The 19326-nt window shown below is 35.8% G+C and overlaps 1 protein-coding gene across 1 annotated transcript in view; it reads right to left on the bottom strand.

Moving 5' to 3' along the window:
• Nucleotides 1–19326, bottom strand: part of XPO1 (exportin 1) — a 41561-nt gene that overhangs the window by 21965 nt on the left and 270 nt on the right. Inside the window, exons 2-4 of the mRNA XM_077766451.1 lie at nucleotides 15453–15584; nucleotides 10464–10565; nucleotides 6965–7037 (exon numbers count right to left, since the gene is read on the bottom strand). Coding sequence (XP_077622577.1) covers nucleotides 6965–7037; nucleotides 10464–10565; nucleotides 15453–15578 — 301 coding nt within the window. The 5' untranslated portion in view covers nucleotides 15579–15584. The remainder of the gene's footprint in view (nucleotides 1–6964; nucleotides 7038–10463; nucleotides 10566–15452; nucleotides 15585–19326) is intronic.

The raw sequence follows: 19326 nt of genomic DNA, 5'->3' as shown, positions 1-19326 counted from the left end.
GCTCTAAGCTATCAGCATAGAGCCCGAGGCGGGGCTCAAACTCAGGATGTGAGCTAAAATTGGATGCTTAACTGACTGAACTACCCAGGAGCCCCTCAAAAGTGGAAATTCTTAACCTAGGGTTCATTCAGATAGGCTAGGACGACACTGCAACTTATTACCTGCATGTTTAGTAATATCAGGAGGAACAAGCTATAAGAAAAATGATCACGTTTTGTTTATTTTGAGAGTGAGAGAAAGTATGAGTGGGAGAAGGGCAGATAAAGAGAGCTAGAATCCCAAGCAGGCTCTGCACTGCCATTAAGGAGGCTGACAATGGAGCTCAAGGTCACAAAATGAACCAACCATGAGATCATGACCTAAGCCAAAGTCTGAAGCTTAACTGATCGAGCCACCCAGGTACCCCAGAACATCAATAACTCTTTAAATGGGATTATGGCCTCAGATACTGAACAAGAACTATAAATAAAAGATATAGAAGAATTTAAATTTATTACATTTATAGCATCATTATTTATAATGGGCAAAAGGTGGTACTAACCCAAATTCCCACCCACAGATGAATCAATAAAAATGTAGTATATACATAAAAAGGAGTATTATTCAGTCATTAAAAAAAAGAAATTCAGATATTGAAGGCTGTAACATGGACGAACCTTAGAAACATATGCTAAGTAACACTAACCAGACACACACACACAAAAATGATTGTACCTACATGAGTTACTTAGAATAAGCAAATTCACAGAGACAGTGTAACAGTGGGTAACAGAGACTGGGGAGACAGCATAATGGAGAGTTCATGTTTTAATCGGTAGGGTTTCAATTTGGGATGATGAAAAAATTTTAGAGATTGATTGTGATAATGACTGTACAATATTATGAATGTACTTACGTACACTGAACTACAGACTTAAAATGGTAAATACTGTTATGTATTATTTTATCACAAAACAACCGCTTATTTAAGATTCATTGATTACAGTTGACCCTTGAACAACACAGGTTTAAGCTGTACAGAGCCACTTATTTGTGGGTTTTTTAAGATAAATACAGTACAGTACTGTAAATGTACTCTCCTTATGATTTTAACACTTTTCTCTAGCTTACTTTAAGAATACAGTATAAAACACACATAACAAACAAAATATGTATTCATCAACTGTTATCAATGAGGCAACAAACAGTAGGGTTTGTAGTTAAATTTTGGGGGAGCCCAAAGTTTTGCACTGATTTGTGACTGCCAGGGGCTAAGCTTCCCTAACCCCTCACACACATTGTTCACGGGTCAACTGTACTGCTAGTGAGAATATGAAATGATACAACCATTTTGGAAAATAGTTTGGCAGTTAAACATGCACCTACCATATTATCCAGCCATTCTACTCCAGCTAATCAAGTGAGTGACAAAAAGACTGGGGAGGAGGAGGTAAAAAAAGAAGGCAATCACAAAAGATGAAGATCATGATTATAGTGGTTGGTTTCTTGGGTATACACTTAAGTCAAAACTTACCAAATTGTATTCTTGAATAGCTTCTAGGTTCTGATAACCATCTCTTTCCTTTTGTTCCCCCCTGCCCTAAGGTTAGTAGCTGCTTCCAGTGTTTACTAACATCTGAGTTTCGTCAATGTTCCTCTCTTCGACTTATCAACCCCCTCAATTCCCCTGCATTAAATCCCCTTGGTTGGGAAAAACATAAACAAAACACCACCATGGTAAAATCCTTTATGGCGAATATAAAGGACATACAAAAGTAGGTATTAAGGAGCCCTGTTAGGAAGCTACTGCAGAAGTTTGAAGGTTATTTGGAGAAATGAAGACATTTTTGTGGAAAAAGACTGGCAAAACACATGCTAGATGTTTATTCATATTCAGCACCTAGAAGGGCTCAGTGCTTTACACACATTACCTTTCTGATCATATCCTAGGAAGGTTGCAAAGCAGTCAAGATTCAGAGGGGCAAGTATTCTGCATAAAGATCATGAATGTACCATGGGGCACCTGGCTTCATTCTAAGTGTCTAATTCTTGGTTTCGGCTCAGGCCATGATCTCACAGTTCGGGAGTCCAAATCCTGGTTTAGGCTCTGCGCAAGGAGCACGGAGCCTGCTAGGGATCCTCTCTCCCTTCCACTACCCTGCTGTCTCTCTTTCAAAATAAATAAGTAAAAAAATAAATAAATGTACCATGTGCCTCATTCCATAGGAAAGCACGGAGCAAAATCTTTTGGGTAACTGGATTTGGTTTGTCAACTTTCTAAATTAAAACAGAGAAGTACACAACTCAGCAACTCAACTGCCCAACTACCTTTAAGCACCCAAACTTCCAAACTGTCCAATTGTGACTTTATTACTTTGGACTACTCATAATTCACCAGGACTTTTTAATTACAGTAAGTTCTCATCTATCTCATGAAATAAAAGGACATGTAAGCCACACCTTAACAGATTAAATCATGATCATTTGGTTCAAAAAAACCAAAACATAAAAGCTGCCTTTATACCGATAAATTTTTTTTCCAGGGTGTGTCAAATAGGGCCTCCCCCTTCTTTATCATTTGAATTTTCTAATCCAAATGCAAACATTGTTTTTAAAAAGGGAGGAAGGTTAGCTGAAAATGTTGATGTGCAGCCCGGATAGAGAATCAACACCACTGACCATCCTAGTGTACCTTTAATTACTTCATTGTCTAGCAACCATTTGTCTTCAACAAATGGTATTAGGAGAATTGGACAGCTACACGCAAAAGAATGAAACTGTACCTTTCTTATTACACCATGCACAAAAACTCAAAAAAGAGTTAAAAACCTAAATATGGGACTTGAATCTGTAAAGCTCCTGCAAGAAAACATAGGCAGTAATCTTAGACTGCAGCATCAGTAACATTTTTCTAGATGTGTCTCCTCAGGCAAAAGAAACAAAAAGCACAATTAAACTATTAGGACTACACCAAAATAAAAGACCTTTGGCACAGCAAAGGAAACCATCAACAAAACAAGGCAACCTGTTGAATGGGGAAGATATTTGCCAATGATCTATCCAATAAGGGGTTAACATCAAAAATAGATAAAAACCTGCAACTCAACAACAAAAAAAGACCACACCCATATAATCTGATTAAAAATGGGCAGAGGACTTGAACAGACATTTTTTCAAAGAAGGCCTACAGATGGCAAACACATGAAAAGATACTCACAACATCACTAATCATTAGGAAAATGCAAACCAAAACCACAATGAGAGATCTTACATCTGTCAGAATGGCTACAATCAAAAACACAAAAAATAATAACCCACAGCAAGGATATGGAGAAAAAAGAACCTTCTTGCACAGCTGGTAGGGATGTAAACTGGTGCAGTCACTATGGAAAAAAGTATGGAGGTTCCTCAAAAAATTACATATACAAATGCCATATGATCCAGTAATTGCACTATACTGCGTATTTACTCAAAGGAAAACACAAATTCAGAGACAAGATATGGAAGTAGCCTCAGCGCTCATTGATAAATGAATGGACAAAGATGTGGCCACACACACACACACACACACACACACAAAAACACAGGATTACTACTTAGCCACAAAAAAAGATGAGTTCTTAAAGGTATAATGCTAAGTGAACTAAGTCAGGAAAGGACAACATACCATATTTCACTTGTATGTGGAATCTAAGGAACAAAATAAACCAACAAAACAAAGCAGAAACAGACCCATATATAGAGAAAACTAAAGTTATCTAAAGGAGAGATGGTTAAGCAGATGGACAAAAGGGGTGAAAGGGACTGGGGTGTACAGGTTTCACTATGGAAGGAATAAATCACAGGGATGAAAGGTACAGCGTAGAAAATACAGTCAATGATAATATAGCACTGAATGGTGACAAATGGTAGCTACACTTATGGTGAGTATGGCATTATGTTGGACACCTGAAACTGTGTGTCAATTTTACTTCAATAAAAAAATTCTAATCGAAACAAAATTCTCTGGGGCGCTTGGCTGGCTCTGTCAGTTAAGCATCCAGCTCCTGATTTAGGCTCATGTCGTGATTTCATGGTTGCTGAGATTGAGCCCCTCGTTGGGCTCTGAGGGTTCTGCACTGACAGCATGGAGCCTACTCCAGGTTCTCTCTCAAAATAAGTAAATAAACATACAAACATTAGGGGGAAAAAAAGCTTGGTTAGAAAAATGTAAAATTTATTTTGGCTTGCTGTTTGTGCAAATATTTTTTTTCTTCTAAAATACTACCATTGGCATGAAGAAGCTGTTTAAAGGGCTCAATCTGATCATCATCCCATTCTTTTATAACAAGAGTAGCACTCATATTATATATACCTTACCTGACTTCTTTTCTATGTCTTCCACCTATTACATTTTGATGTGGGGATACATTTACATAGTCTTATTAATACCAAGCACTGCTTTGTACTAAGCGGATACACAACGTATATACCAGGTAAATAAATATATAGGCTAAAGAAGGTAGACAAGGAGTAGTTGTGGACAAGTGGAGACAACAGCTTTAAAAGATAAAACAACTGTAGACAAAAAGAATATACTCTATTTTGGGAGTTATACAAATTTATTCCCAATACTTAAAGAAGAAAAAGTAATATTCAGAAAAGTTAGTGTATTTTGGGGGGATACAAAAGCTTAAGATTGGAGAAGCTTCCCAAGACTGACAACATTTAAAGTAATTATAAAATTCATAGAGTACTGAATCTTTCCCCTCAATGTTTTACTTTAAAAACATGAGCCACTAAACCAATCATGCAAAGTTGTTGTTACCTACCGAAGTCTGTAATTCACATTCTCTAGGGGACACATTACATACTCTTTAAGCCTGTTAAAGATCCTAGAAGTTATACCACTTTTTCCTTCATGTAATGACCTCACTGACAAAGGCAACCATCATATGAGTGGTAGACAGGTACTTTTATAAAGTTTATGCTCCACTTAATCATATCATTAGTCTTGAAGAGAAACACCAGGGGAAAGGGGATTCTGATAAATATTATTTTATAGAGAGCACACATGCAAGGAGGGCAGAGGGAGAGAATCTTTTTTTTTTTTTTTTTTTAAGTTTATTCAATTAGAGAATGAGCATGAGTGGGGGAGGGATAGAGAGAGGAGAGAATGCCAAACAGGTTCTGCACTCCCAGCACAGAACCCAACACAGGGCCTGAACTCAAGGACCCAGAGATCAAGAACGGAGCCACCCAGGCAACTCAGGAGAGAGAATCGTAAGCAGGCTCCATGCTCAGTGCAGAGCTCAACTCAGGGCTCAATCCCATGACCCTGGAATCATGACCTGAGCCGAAACAGAGCCAAATGTTCAACCAACTGAGCCAACCACATACCCCTGATAAATATTTTTTATAGATATAGCTAATCCTTTAACAACATAGGCTTGAACTGGATGGGTCCATTCATATGTGCATTTAAAAAATTATACACAGTACAGTACTGTAAACATATATTCAATTCAATTTTCTTAATAATCTTTTTTCTAGAAATGTTACAGGCAGAATAATTACCAACTTTCTTTCCAGTTTTTTCAAACAAGACAGGTTTTCAAAAGTAAACAGTTTTATACCCCCTGGAGTATGTACATATTTGATACACATAAATATGAGACGTATTGTTTCTTTATAATAAAAGCCAGAACTTACTACTAAGGCTAAAAATCCTCAGGGAGCCCTTTAGACTCTAATTTCTTCTGTAATAATTAGAACCATGATTTTCATGAGCTAGTATCCTTTTAAATTGTCTCATTTAAAAGACAGAAAAATGTCGAAGAATCATCTAGTGCAATCCTTATGTGGTAAGAGGCAGAGGTCTAGGTGTTTATAAACAAAAGAGGGACTTAACAGCAGCAAAGGAACGAGAAGTGCACCTAAGATCCATAAAGGGCAGTGACAAAGTATGAAGGATCTATTTGGTTCACACAAACTGGACTTGCAAGGACACACAACATGATCTAAAATAGTTTCAACCCAAAATAAAACGTTTAAAGAAATAGGAACCTTCTGGAGGGGGCACTATTTCCCCCGTACTATCATTCTTACTCTAGTGTAGGGTACTTTAAGGAAATTGCCATTAAAAACTATCTTATTCACCTCTAAACGTGCCAGAAAGATACCAGTTTTCTAGAAAGACTAGCTGAGTAAATCCAGGTCATTCCTTCACCATAAAAAGGACATGAAAAAGCAAGGAAAAAAGACTTATTAAATATCAATAGTCCAACAGGAGACTGGTTTTAATAGAAAAAACTGCCACAAGTAGTAGCTTTATAAAGTCCAAGCTGGTATTTATATATTTTTCAGAGATTAACAAGTGATGTAATATAGGTGAGAGGGAGAGGCAGTATATGAAAACTGAAGTACTACATCAATATACTCCAAGAGACTAAGCTTGCCCCAAGTTTCTTAAACTAGGACTTCTGTTACTGAGACAGTACAAAGGCACAGTTATATATCAAGAATAAGCATCATCACATCCTCATTTTCTTTTCCTTCCCTAAATTAGAACTTCATCTCTCTTAGGGCACACCCAGAACTTCCAAAGGTAAAGCCTTGTGATTTTTAGAACTTCGGTTTTGCTTTGTTAAATTAATGTATTACAATGATTATTACTTGTCAGATACTGTTTGGCAAATTTAAACCCACGTATAAGAACACACCTTCAAATTTCATTTACTCCAAACATGGTCCCAATTAATTAGAAGTTGACATATATTTTACATCACAGTATTTATTATAAACAGTTCAATCACTTTGACTTCCTCTTTCCCCTGAAAGGTAACCTAGTTCCTCCCCTGCATTGCCACATGATTAAAGCTGTAATCTCCATTAGAGCATAAAAAACTAATGAAATTTAACATTCCCCCACCCAATATTCAACTATAATAAAAATGCCAAAAATAATAAATTTCTGGATTTACAATTTTTCAAAACATTTTCCTACCTTCACACTGGTTCCTTGGAAGAATCTTCCACCTTGTTTTTATCACATTTTCCAAAATTTGAAGTCCATAATACTGAAAATTGGAGAATAGAACCATGTGAACATATTGCTATAAGACTGGCAATTTTCAGGATTCACAAATGGACAGACATTCACACATTTACATCTAAAGTTTCAAAAACATTATGCTACCAAGTTTAATTACATATATTAAACAAGGATCTATTCACCCATATACTGAGTTTTCATGCATTTTCCTCATTTTATTGTTTACTATACTATTTAACGTCCTGCTGTTTATACATGCTCACACCAGGAGGAAGAACCAAATAAAAAAGCCCTTTAGCAGCCAAATGGGCTTATCTGTAGAAGGAAAAGTAGCAGCCAGATATGAATTCACAGCATAAATGACCGCTCATAGGCTCACGTACTTTAACACGACCAGGCCCCTAAGAATTTAGCAGCTTGGATGCTCTCAAGCTCCCTACCATCCTCTAGGAGTTGTAAACTCTTGGCCAAGTATTAAAGTATTGTCACAGATACTTTCCATAGAAAGTGTTTACAAACATCACTGGTGTGTTACTTAAGGAGCAGCAAGACAGCCCATGGGTTTAATTTTCAATTTTAATCCCACCCTTACAGTTGCTATTTCTACTAATTTAAAGATAAACTTTTGTGCACAGTCAAAAATAATACACAAACGCATGTTGCAATCTGTATTTATCTTTCAGGTATTCCTTCCTAAATATAAAAGTCATTACTAAAAATATAAGTTGATAAATATAGATACCACTTTTAAGCCATTTTGTCCCTCCTGCTCATTACTCACTCTAAATAGTCAACAATGTTCACAACAGTTTATAATGCCATGAGTTACTACCCAAAATTATTACCATGACCAATTAGTGTGGATAGACAGGAGGAAGAAAAGGGACAAAACTGTTGTGGTATGTTTCAACTGGTTGAATTAGGGAAGAATTAGTTATAATACCTGAAGGATAAAATAATTCATATATACGGACATATAACCTCAGATTGCAAGTTTTGGCTGAGAATAAGAGTTCATCTTTAAAATGGTTAGTCATCACACAATAAAATAGGAGCATTAGTATTTCAACCAAAGGGATCATGTGAATGCTCATTTTATCCAAAGCACAATATAGACTGTCCCAAACTACATTGTGCTCAAATAGTAAACGTTTTTGCTGTTTTCTTTCATTTTAACTTTTCATACTTTCAAGAAAATTTTGCCATTTCAACTAAAATCCTACATTTGCAGAACATTCCTTAAAAAGACTTCCAAAATAAAAAAGCCAAAGCAAAATTCTGAAGTTACAAATTTGATATTAATGGGTTTCATAATCAGCAGTAAATAGTGAAACCTTCTATCCTGTTTTTTTATAATCCCTTTATAGGTCTAGACCTCAGAAAAATATAAATAGGCCAAAAAAAATTATTTTCGGATTAAAAAATTAACTTTTAAGAACACACTACCCTAAAAACTTTAATTTTCTAGATATGAAATGAGACTGTCAATGTTTTTACTAAGTCAAAACAATGCACTTCTTACTACATGGAGTACTGTCATTTCTCAACCAATTTAAAAGATCTCTAAAAAACTAAAAATCCACCATAAACATACCAGGAAGAAATAATAATCTCAGTAACTTCATTTTATTTAGCCAATGTTTTTCAGCGTACACTTTTTAATTGAAAGCTATTACCCTGCTTCCTTTATGTTTGATACTTTGTTACCTAAATTACCTATTTACTAACCTCTAAATCCTTTCCCCAACTGTGAAAAAATAGCATAAGCTTGCTGAGGATACAATTCATATTTTCCTCTTTCTGCCCTCCTGGCTGAGGCACTTAAGCCCAATAAAAGCTTTCATAAGTCGAAGGGATACAAAGATCATCATCATAATGTCTTAAAACCCAATCTCTCCTAGAATAAGACTCTACATATGAAGAGAACCCACATTTTCTGAATTAGAGTATTTTGATTAAAAAAAATCTTAAGTGTTAGCCAAATCTGAGAGCCAATGGTAAAGAACTACTTTAGAGATATTCATAAATAATCCAAACATCATTCAAAAGAATTACATCTGTGTTACATCTCAGGACCTGAGAAATCCACTGCTGAGTTATGAAGATGAGGGACAGATAACAGCAAAGACTAAATGAAAAAATAAATGCATGAAATGATCCCTATGGTAGAAATTTCTACTGAGCCCTTAGAAATACTTATTTTATGCATTGAATTCCCCTTTCCCCTCCCACCACCCATGAAACAAAAACAATTGATGAACAGAATTCAGTTAAAGGGAATCAAAAGGGTAGACCTTGTGGAGGCCTGCCGTCAAAGCCTAGCTGTGTCAGTTGCACAGGAAGACACCCCTTTTCTTCCTATTACAAGCAATCAACATAATGGAACATTATGATTAATATCAGGTAGTGTTAACATCTTTAAAGAAAAAAAAATGATTGCATAAAAGCCAAATGTCATAGTGCATAAATTTAGCACCAAATCATTTGTAATTTATGTAAATTGAAGAATTCTTTACCTGTTGCTTTCTTTCTGTTCCTCTAATCATCTCATTTTTCACAAGACAAATTTGAGTTTTTAAAAATACTGTTGATAAATCAACTTAAACATTAGTAATGTCTGTCAGTATAAAAAGCAAAATTTACCAGGCAAGCAAACAGGCAAACACTATTATGTTACTTAAGGTTAGCACTTTGAGGAAGTTCTGGACTGTATTTTTGCCCTAAAATTTACAAGATGTCAAAACTAATATTTTAAAACTGTTAATTAATACAGTCTGATTTCAGAAACAGATGTGAAAATGGCTATTTTCTGTTTTAACACAATGTATACCAAGTGGAAATCTTGTGTGTATTAAACAGAATGCCATGCATGGTATTTTATTACTTCAAGGCAGTTTAAAGAGAAGTGTGAATCATCAAGCCTAAAACAGTCAAAACACATTTTGATCAACCCTTCTGTTCAAACTAGGAAAAAAGGACCCAAATTATAACATTTTTCAATTGCAAATAAAAACTGAGTGCTGTCCCATTAAGAGCATTGGTACCATGGAGCAGGGTTTTATGCTGCCCACACAACTTCGTGTTGGAGGTGCATAACCTGTATTATATTGATTACTTGCCCAAAATAATTGCTCTGATGTTATGTTTCATCTCTGAATAACATCCAGAATTTATGCTACTTAGATCTGTATACATATTCTAAAAACAAAAACAAAAAACAACCAAAAAAAAAGCCACCTTGCATACTAGTCCCAATTACAAAACTTCATTCATAATTCTTAGGACTATTTGCAAGAATTAATTCTATGTTTAAGACTAAATTTTGAAATAAGTTAACAATATTAAATGTTTGAGATAACAAACGCTAATACTAAAAATGAGATACCTTCCTCAAAGTTTATGACTGGAAGAAAAGAAGAAATAATGGATTTTAAAACCACCACTTGCTTACTTTCGTGTTCATATTCTGTGAAAATTCCAAAATTGTGTCGACTCTTGTCCACGCATCAGGATGCTCCTTTAAATGTGTCAGTACTTCTTGAGCCATTCTTTGCTAAAATATTACATGAAAATAATTTTAAGCTCACTTGTTCTTTTAATCATTCATTAAAATGGTACTGAGCAAGGTACAAGTCCTAATGGGACAGTGATTCTATTACTTTCTGAAACACAAGAAATAATGAGTCCATAAACAAATAAAAAGGTGTCCATTAACACTCTTAAAATCCAATTTCTTTTTTTATAATTTATTTATTTTGAGAGGGCTGGGGGAAGGAATAGGAGAGGGAGAATCCCAAGGAGTCTCCGTGCTGCCAACGGAGAGCCTGATGGGGGGACTTGAACTCACACAAAGAAAACCAAAGAGATCATGACCTGAGCAGAATCGACTGAACCATCTGGTCGTCCCAAACTTCAGTTTAAAATGGGAATATTTATCTCTTTGAAACAGAATAGTTTTTTTTTTTGCAATCTACTTTATTTGGTATTCTCAAAATGGATCTTAAATTCAACCAGTGCTAACAAAGACTAATCTAAGTGAGTTCTCAGCATTTACAATGAACCAAAAGCAACATTTAAAACTTCACATATACGTAGATAAATTATGTAATGGTACACTCTGCCTTACAAGTTACCAACATGCCTCTAACAAACTTTACCTATAAAAATAGATCTCACGGGAAGACTGATAAAAACTAGGTCTAAGTTGGGCCACCAACTTCAAATACCTATAGATATTATACAACATGAAGACCCCTAAATCACTTATTAAAAGTCTCTTAAGTTTACTGTAAACACATCTCTTGCATTCTCTGAAAGTCTTCTAAATGTCATATTAAACTCTACTTACTTTTGAAGCTTACTTCAAAAACTTTTGTTTTCAGATCTTTAAAATACAAACCCAGTATAATAAAAATCTATATAGCCACCATCTAGAATAAACGTTAACATTTTGTTTTACTTGTATCTGTGTTTCTTTTAAACACAAGATCTAAAACTTCTGGCAATCACCTTTATACCTTTCTCCAATGCCATTTCCTTCCTTTGTTCTTTCTTTAGAGGTAATCACTTTCATGAATTTGGTATATTTTCCTGTCCATATTTCACAGTATGGATATAAACTCCATAAACAATATAGTTCTGTGGTCACTAAATTTTACATAAATAACATAGTACAAAAATCCTACAATTTGTTCTTTTGACAGTTTCATTCCCTCAGCTTTATTGTAAGGTATGACTGACAAGACTTTTAGAGATCTAGCCATATCGATCCTATGCATCTTTATGTTAACCATTACACACATTTTCATGAGATGAACACATTTTCAAAGGCTGTTACTTCTACGGATTTTTTTCAAGAAGCAACAGCTTAATCTTTTGATCTTTAAAGGCAGTTTTGTAGCTGAACTGGATCCTCCCTTTTACTTGTTTCCATCACATGTATTCAGAGAGTTTGATGGTTTTAGAATCTGTCCATTACCTGTCAGATTGATTCAATTTGATTAAGAGTTTATAAACAAGATCAAAAAGGGGAAAAGCCTTCCAATCAGAACTACTCTGACAGACACTTCATAACCTTCCTGAACTTAGTTTTTATTCAAACTTAGAGGGAAAAAAAAAAATCATGTTTATCTTGGATTTGATGTTAGGAATTATTTTCCTCAGGTAGCAAATACAGTGATTCCCCCCCCCAACCAACCAATCAGCAATATACACTGCTTATTGTTTAGAAGAACTGAGAAATATACACCCAACTACATTAAGTAGTGGTTGTGCACCTTGACACCACCACCAGAACCACCATGGAACTTAGGAAGAAAAACCAGTTGCCTGGGTTCCAATCTAAAAATATAGACAGGGTTAGAGCCAGAGTATAAACTCTTAATATGTAAATATTTTGGATCTGATTTCATTAAAGGATTAATAGTTTTAAGGAGTTATAACTATGCTACATGATGACAAAAAGCACAAAGAACAGTGATCTGAGTTATGTAGGCCCAAAGCACACTTCCAATGTTTTGATTCTCTCCCTCAAAATACCTAACTAGATCTATTCATTTCTAACTAGTTATAATCTTGCACATAAAATAGTAAGAAATATCAAGAGAATAAGGTATACCAAAGATCCATGCTTACTTTACAATATTTTGTTAAGATACTATCAGAACTTTTGAAGATCACTTCAAAAGTGACCAATGTAAGTAAGAGAATACTCCCTACACTATTACCATTCACTAAAACTCTGCATAAATCATGTCCCTTCCTTTCAGTAGTCCTTTAACTCTGAAGTTATTTCTAGTACTTGCATCTTAAGGTCTTAATTTTACCCTAACCACAGTATCCGTCTAAAATATTTTTTTATTAAAATTCCAGGAGGGGTTAAAAAAGAATAAGGCAACTAAAGTTAGAGAAGAAAATGTGGTATCCCCTGTGTTACTTACTGAATGGTGAAAGTATTTTAATTGCTAAGCAATAGGTTGAGAGTTCAAGTCACTGAAAACAATACTGGAGAAAACACCCAACTCTTCTGTACACCACCCCCTGCCCACCCAGCTGCCTAACTTGGCTAAAAATAGAAAAATACATTTATGTAGTTCTTTAGTTGCCATTTTTCAGTACATATTTGAGACTGGAAAAAATTAAGAAACCTTACTGTATTTTAAAACAGTAAGTTTACATCATATATGCTAAATCTTCATTATACTTGCAAAAGTACCCTTTAAACAGAATGCCTTCTAAGTATCAGGTACCATAACAGGTGTTTCTATAAACCCCACTATCTTCGCCTCTAGTAAGTAGACTCTAGAGCAATGAATAGAAAACTTACTGGAATAAAATTAAGATTCTATCACTAAAAACATGTTTTCCATAACAGGTTTGTACTTCTTTTAATTCAAAGTAAGACCCTCAAAGAGGTGGAAAACTGAAAATACACTGAACTATAAGTTTAAAAACCTGACTTTTAGAAAAAAGCTTCTCAGCTGACTTTAAGCTCTAAACCTCCATTTCCTCATCTATAATATAACAAACAGAATAGCAGCTTGCAATTATCTTTATGCAACCTATTTGTCTCATGCTATAACTAGACATAAAATTCTTACTTTTGGAATGGAAAAGTTTATCTTGCCGTGATAAATAGAATTTAAGGGCACCTGGATGGCTCAGTTGGTGTCCAGTTGGCTCAAAAGTGTCCAACTCTGGATTTCAAACTTAGGTCAAGATATCACGGTTTGTCTGAGCCCCAAGTTGGGCTCTGTGCTGATAGCTGGTGTTGGGATTCTCAGTCTCCCTCTCTGTCCCTCTCTCACTCGCTCTCAAGAAAAAAATTAGGAAATATGAACGCTAAGTCTACATTTTACTCAAAAGTCAAATTTAAAATAATTCATTAATTCTCAATACTGTGAAGCATTACTGAAAGTGTCATCACCTCTGATACGTATTTATCTTCAAGTTTACTTTTTTTTTTAAGTACTCTCTACACCCAGCATGGGGTTTGAAATCAACAGAGCCAGCCAGGTATCCCACTACCAACATATTCTTCATGATAAAATTACTGAACACTGGTCTCTTTGTTTATCCATCATAGTTTTAGATGTTGTGAGCCATACTAAAAAAGAACTAAGATTTAAACAGCAGTAGCAGCTGAGCAATGTGACAAAATTAAATGCCCATCTTCATAAAGGCTATAAGACTTGTGCTTCTAACATATTCAAAGGTAAGCCCAACCTTTCTTCCATACTTTCTTCCAAAACCAGCTGCTTTCCATACATGCATGCTAGAATGAAATGAAGCTTAAAACTCCATGGTGAATGAACAGCACACACACACACACAAAAAAACCACTACATGGTAAGAATGGGATAACTTTTTCAGGAAGATTTCAGACACAAGAATGCGGACCGAAAACCCCTAGGAGTTATAAAACTGGACCAACGAGCTTATTACAAAATCTGCAGAATAGTTTTCACCACTCATACAACTTTCACGTCCCCCTTTCCTTTTAAATGTCCTCTTTATTTATATACAGTGAATGAAACCACAAATGTTGGATTTTAGAGGAGAATGGAAATATTTATGCATAAGGTACTATTTATACATCATGTTTTTCATACTATCCATAAAAGAAGTAATTTCTACCTTTTCTAAAAATTATGATAGCACTCCGGGTTTATGCAAATATAAACTAATGTCTTAAACATAAATAACTTCAAGTGTACTAATTAGACATCATCTACTAGAAACCTAACATTTTGGCAACAAAATTGTACTCATATTTGTTCCATCACCTTAAAAGACTTTTAAATCCAACAACAGAAAACTTTACTGATTTAAAACTCTTTATGTGATTAATTCCAGTGAAGATTCAAGACTGTCCAGTTTCTTGTAAGCAACATAAAACAATCAAAGCATTTATGAACATTTTTCTCTGGTCTTTTTCAATTGGGTGTTTTTAACAAAAACCCCCCCAAACCTTCAACTGTTCAAAACGTGGATTAGATGAAAAATAATTATCTACATTAACAGTAACACTTTTACACGCCTTAAGTTCAAATAATTTTAGATACTCGGTATTGTGATGTACTTCTGTAATTTTCATGCTTCAAAAATACAAGAATCCTGAAACTCCAAATATATTACATACATAAAATATGCACAACCTTTAATATCTACAAAACATTTGCTACATTAGGCTGTCTTTCATTAAATGATAAAAGGTTTCTTTAAAACACAACAAGTATATTTCAAAACATCTCACCCTAACCATGCCAAAATATACTGCAATTTCTCCATATCACTTCTCACTGGTTAATATATAATTCTAAGTTAATACAAACTATGGAACACTTTTTTTTTTTTTTTTAAAGGTAGTAACTTAAAATCTTAAAGGAACAACTTCATTACACTGTTAAGAATGTTATAAAGTTTTGATCAGTTACTTTACCTGGGCTCCTTCTCCATGGTATAAGCAATTCACCACATTGTCTAGAAGATTGATATCCAGCTTTTGGCTGAAATCGAGCAGCTGACGAGCTGCATGGTCTGCTAACATTGTCATAATTGCTGGCATAGATTACTGTAAATACAGAAAAAAATTTAAGGTGCCTATGAAGTTTTGATATAACCAGTCAAACTTTCTATTCAAAGAATTTTACTTCAACCATGTTCTTGCAAATATTTTAACAAGTATTTTAAAGGCTACCTAAATAGTAAAAGCAAGTAAGTGCTAAAGAAACTCAACTACTCCATAACTGCTTTAGTTATTAAGGTCTATCTTAAGACCCCAGAAAACTCTTACTGTTCCAATATTTTTAAAAAGTTACCCCTGGGGTGTCTGGGTGGCTCCGTGGGTTAACCATCTGACTCTTGATCTCAGCTAAGGTCCAGATCTCAGGTTTGTGAGACTGAGCCTCTGATGGGGCTCTACGTGATCAGTGCATAGGCTGCCTGTGATTCTCTCCCTTGCTCATGCATGTGCATGCTCTCAAAATAAATGAACTTTAATTATAAAAAGTTACCGCTAACCTATTTTACTTCATTTTTTTTTTTTTACAAATAGTTTATTGTCAAATTAGTTATTTTACTTCATTTTTTAAACACCTTTTATTTTTGAGATAGCGGGAACGGGGAAGGAGCAGAAAGGGGACAAAGGATCCAAACCAGGCTCTGCACTGACAGCAGCAAGCCCCATGTGGGGCTCAAACTCACAAACCCTGAGAACATGACCCAAGCCAAAGTTGATGCTTAACTGACTGAGCCACCTAGACACATCCCCTATTTTAAAATGAAACTATCATCAAGAATTTATGGCCCTACAATTGTTACAGTTCAAAGTCTTAACCTCAAATTTTTAGGTATAGGTAAGTTTTAAGTGGATTTCCCCTTCCTAAGTAGGGTCTTCTAATTCAGTAAAAGCTCCCTTCTCTGCACTGCATGTTACTTTAATTTTTAAGATGTGCTGGGGGAAAAAAAAAACAGAAAAGTGCTGAAAATTAAATATGGTATACGAATTTTCCTACTGTATATAACAATGATGAGCAAGAACCAAAAGTCTATCAAATCTGGTACCCTTAAACTCTACAGAACTTAAAAATTTTATACTCAAAAACATCTACTTTATGGGGCGCCTGGGTGTCTCAGTCAGTTAAGCATCCGACTTCAGCTCAGGTCATGATCTCACAGTTCGTGGGTTCGAGCCCCGCTGGGGCTCTGTGCTGACAGCTAGCTCAGAGCCTGGAGTCTGGTTCAGATTCTGTGTCTCCCTCTCTCTGACCCTCCCCTGTTCATGTGGTCTATCTCAGAAATAAATAAAACATTTAAAAAATCTTTTATTTTTCAACCTTCAATGACTTGAGATTAAAACTACAGGTGTATAAATTCCTTAAACATAGGTCTAGAAGAACACTTTATGGTATTATGTCAAACAAAAAATTTTTCTTAATTTCCAGGTATTCACTGGCAAGGTGAAAAACTAGAAGCTTGCCAACTATTTTCCAAATACAAATTCCATAACAGAAAAATGAGCTTCTTCACCTCATATAATACACTGGCCAAAACCTACCAGTTCATATGCAATGTTATCCTTTTAAGAGGATTCTAATCAAGATGCTGGCACACAGTCACATTTTTGTTGCCCAGCATTATAAAAATTTTTCCTTTGCTTTTTCTTCAAAGCCAGTGCTACTCAAATCCTGACTGACTAAATCAATACACCTTCACCTTTTTGGGTCAAGATGCATTATAATCATAAGAATATCATAGGGCCTGCCAAATTTTAAAAACTCACAATCTTGTATACAATTACAGAAAACGCAGGACATCTTGAAAACCATGCATGAAATCTCAGGGTAAGAACCCCTGGTTTACTGTAGTTAGACCCAACAAGGTCAGATGGTCACCTCCACTTCTGAAAACCTTCCAGGATAAGGAAATGGGTGGGTGGCTTGATTACATTATGTTTGTACAAACCAGCTTGGTAGGAAAAAGACATTATTTTTTGGCTACTTGATAGCAGTTTAAAAATGTTCTTAACAGCAATTTCACTTTTAACTCAAATGTTTTAGTTAATGATAATGCCAGTTACAAAAAAATAGAAGTGTAAAAAATGAGTCCGTTAAGTTAGAGATGACGTAAAAATTGAGAAATTAAGAGTTTAGGATTTTTATGCCTGACATCTTTCAGCCCATTACTGACAGCAAAAACTCATGAGATTTCAAAAACTTTTATAGCATTTATTTAATGTTTTTAGTAGAATATCTGACACACATTAATAAAAATCTTTGCTCTAAATACTAAATTAATATCAAAGCAAAATATATATATTCCACTAGTGTGTAAATTTCTTCACAAGAACCTAAAATTTTAAAGATCAGAACAATCTTAAAAACTGATGCTAAAAAACAATGCCCAGAAAGCACCAAGGTATACAGAACAAGTTTTCAATTTTTGATTAAAAACTGAACGAACTTTGCTTGTAAGTAGCCCTATCATAACTTAATAACCCAAACAAAAAATTGACTGTAAAGTTTCGTTTCCAAGTACACTGTCCTTACAGACCTCTTATAAATTGTGAAAAATAAGGTTTAGAATAGAAGCTTGTGTTAAATACAATAGTTTGCCATCCTTAAAACTAGCGACTATCTTCAAAATGACCTACCTATTCTTGAACTGTACAGAAATGGCGGCTTTCTGGTCAATGCCAAGCACATTTAGTCCCCCAAATCAAACAGCTTCCAAAACATTCTTTCCACTAACAGCAGTGTCCCACAGGCTTACGATACACAATCAGCCAGACAGCAAACGAGGTGAAACTACAAACGTTTTCTTTTCTCCTTGGGACACTCAATCCTAAAATCCACTCACTGGATAGCATATACAAGGGATTATCCAGCAATGTGACTCTACAAGTGACTACCAAAATACCTTCACTGCCACTTCAAACTGAGTAAGCAGCTACATACTGCCAGCTTCCATCCAAACCATAACCGTTGCTTTATGATTACTAAGTAGTAGGTCAAAAAACAAGTCGCTACAAGGAGAGCCTGCTACTTAGATGTGTGGGCAATTGCCAGCTTCATTCAGTAGAAACACACCTCACTAAGGCCCGCCCTCCCTTCGCTTCCCCTCCGAACCGATTTGCAGCACTTCTAACTATAGCATACCGGAGCACGCACTCACCCCGCCCATACTCGGAGGAGGCGTTTAGACCAGGCGCCTGAAGTTCACCGCCCCATTCTCTATGCAGCATGGCCTCTGCGTGATCAGAGGAGGTCCGGGGTGGGCAAATCCTTAAAGCCTCCTCTACTACAACACTTCTTCCCAACCACCCCAAACTCGGAGACCTCGAAATGAAGGAGAATCAGGGCATCATCTACCGTACAAAGACAGCAGCAAGCGATTCGATCACTTAACACACTCAAGGACCCCTCTCAACAAACTACACCACGGAGTCCCATTTACAGGATCCTTAACAATCAACTAACCGCTCCTACTTCTAATCCTACTCTGCAAAAAACCAGAAAGATTTTGAGTTTCCTTGCAGGAGGAGGAGGGACTCAACGGCCCCTCCCTCCCCCGATCCCAAGCTCTCCACCGAGGGGCCACGTGATGCAGGCGGACGTTTCGATGCTGCTGCACTAAATATTTCTGGAAACTTCCACTCCTAATAATTTACAGAGATGTTCCTGAAATCACCCCAACTTCTCCCCAGCCCCCTGGGCTGGGGAAGCCCTTCCACCCCCACGTCGGCCCAGCTTCACTATCACACGCTCCTCTCCTTCCTTCACCGCCACCCGCACACGCGAATAACCCAGCAAGCG

The sequence above is a fragment of the Crocuta crocuta genome, unplaced genomic scaffold (assembly GCF_008692635.1).
Source record: "Crocuta crocuta isolate KB4526 unplaced genomic scaffold, BGI_CrCroc_1.0 scaffold113, whole genome shotgun sequence".
NCBI lineage: Eukaryota > Metazoa > Chordata > Mammalia > Carnivora > Hyaenidae > Crocuta > Crocuta crocuta.
Note: the sequence above shows the minus strand (reverse complement) of the source record. Positions and strands in the feature narration are given on the sequence as shown.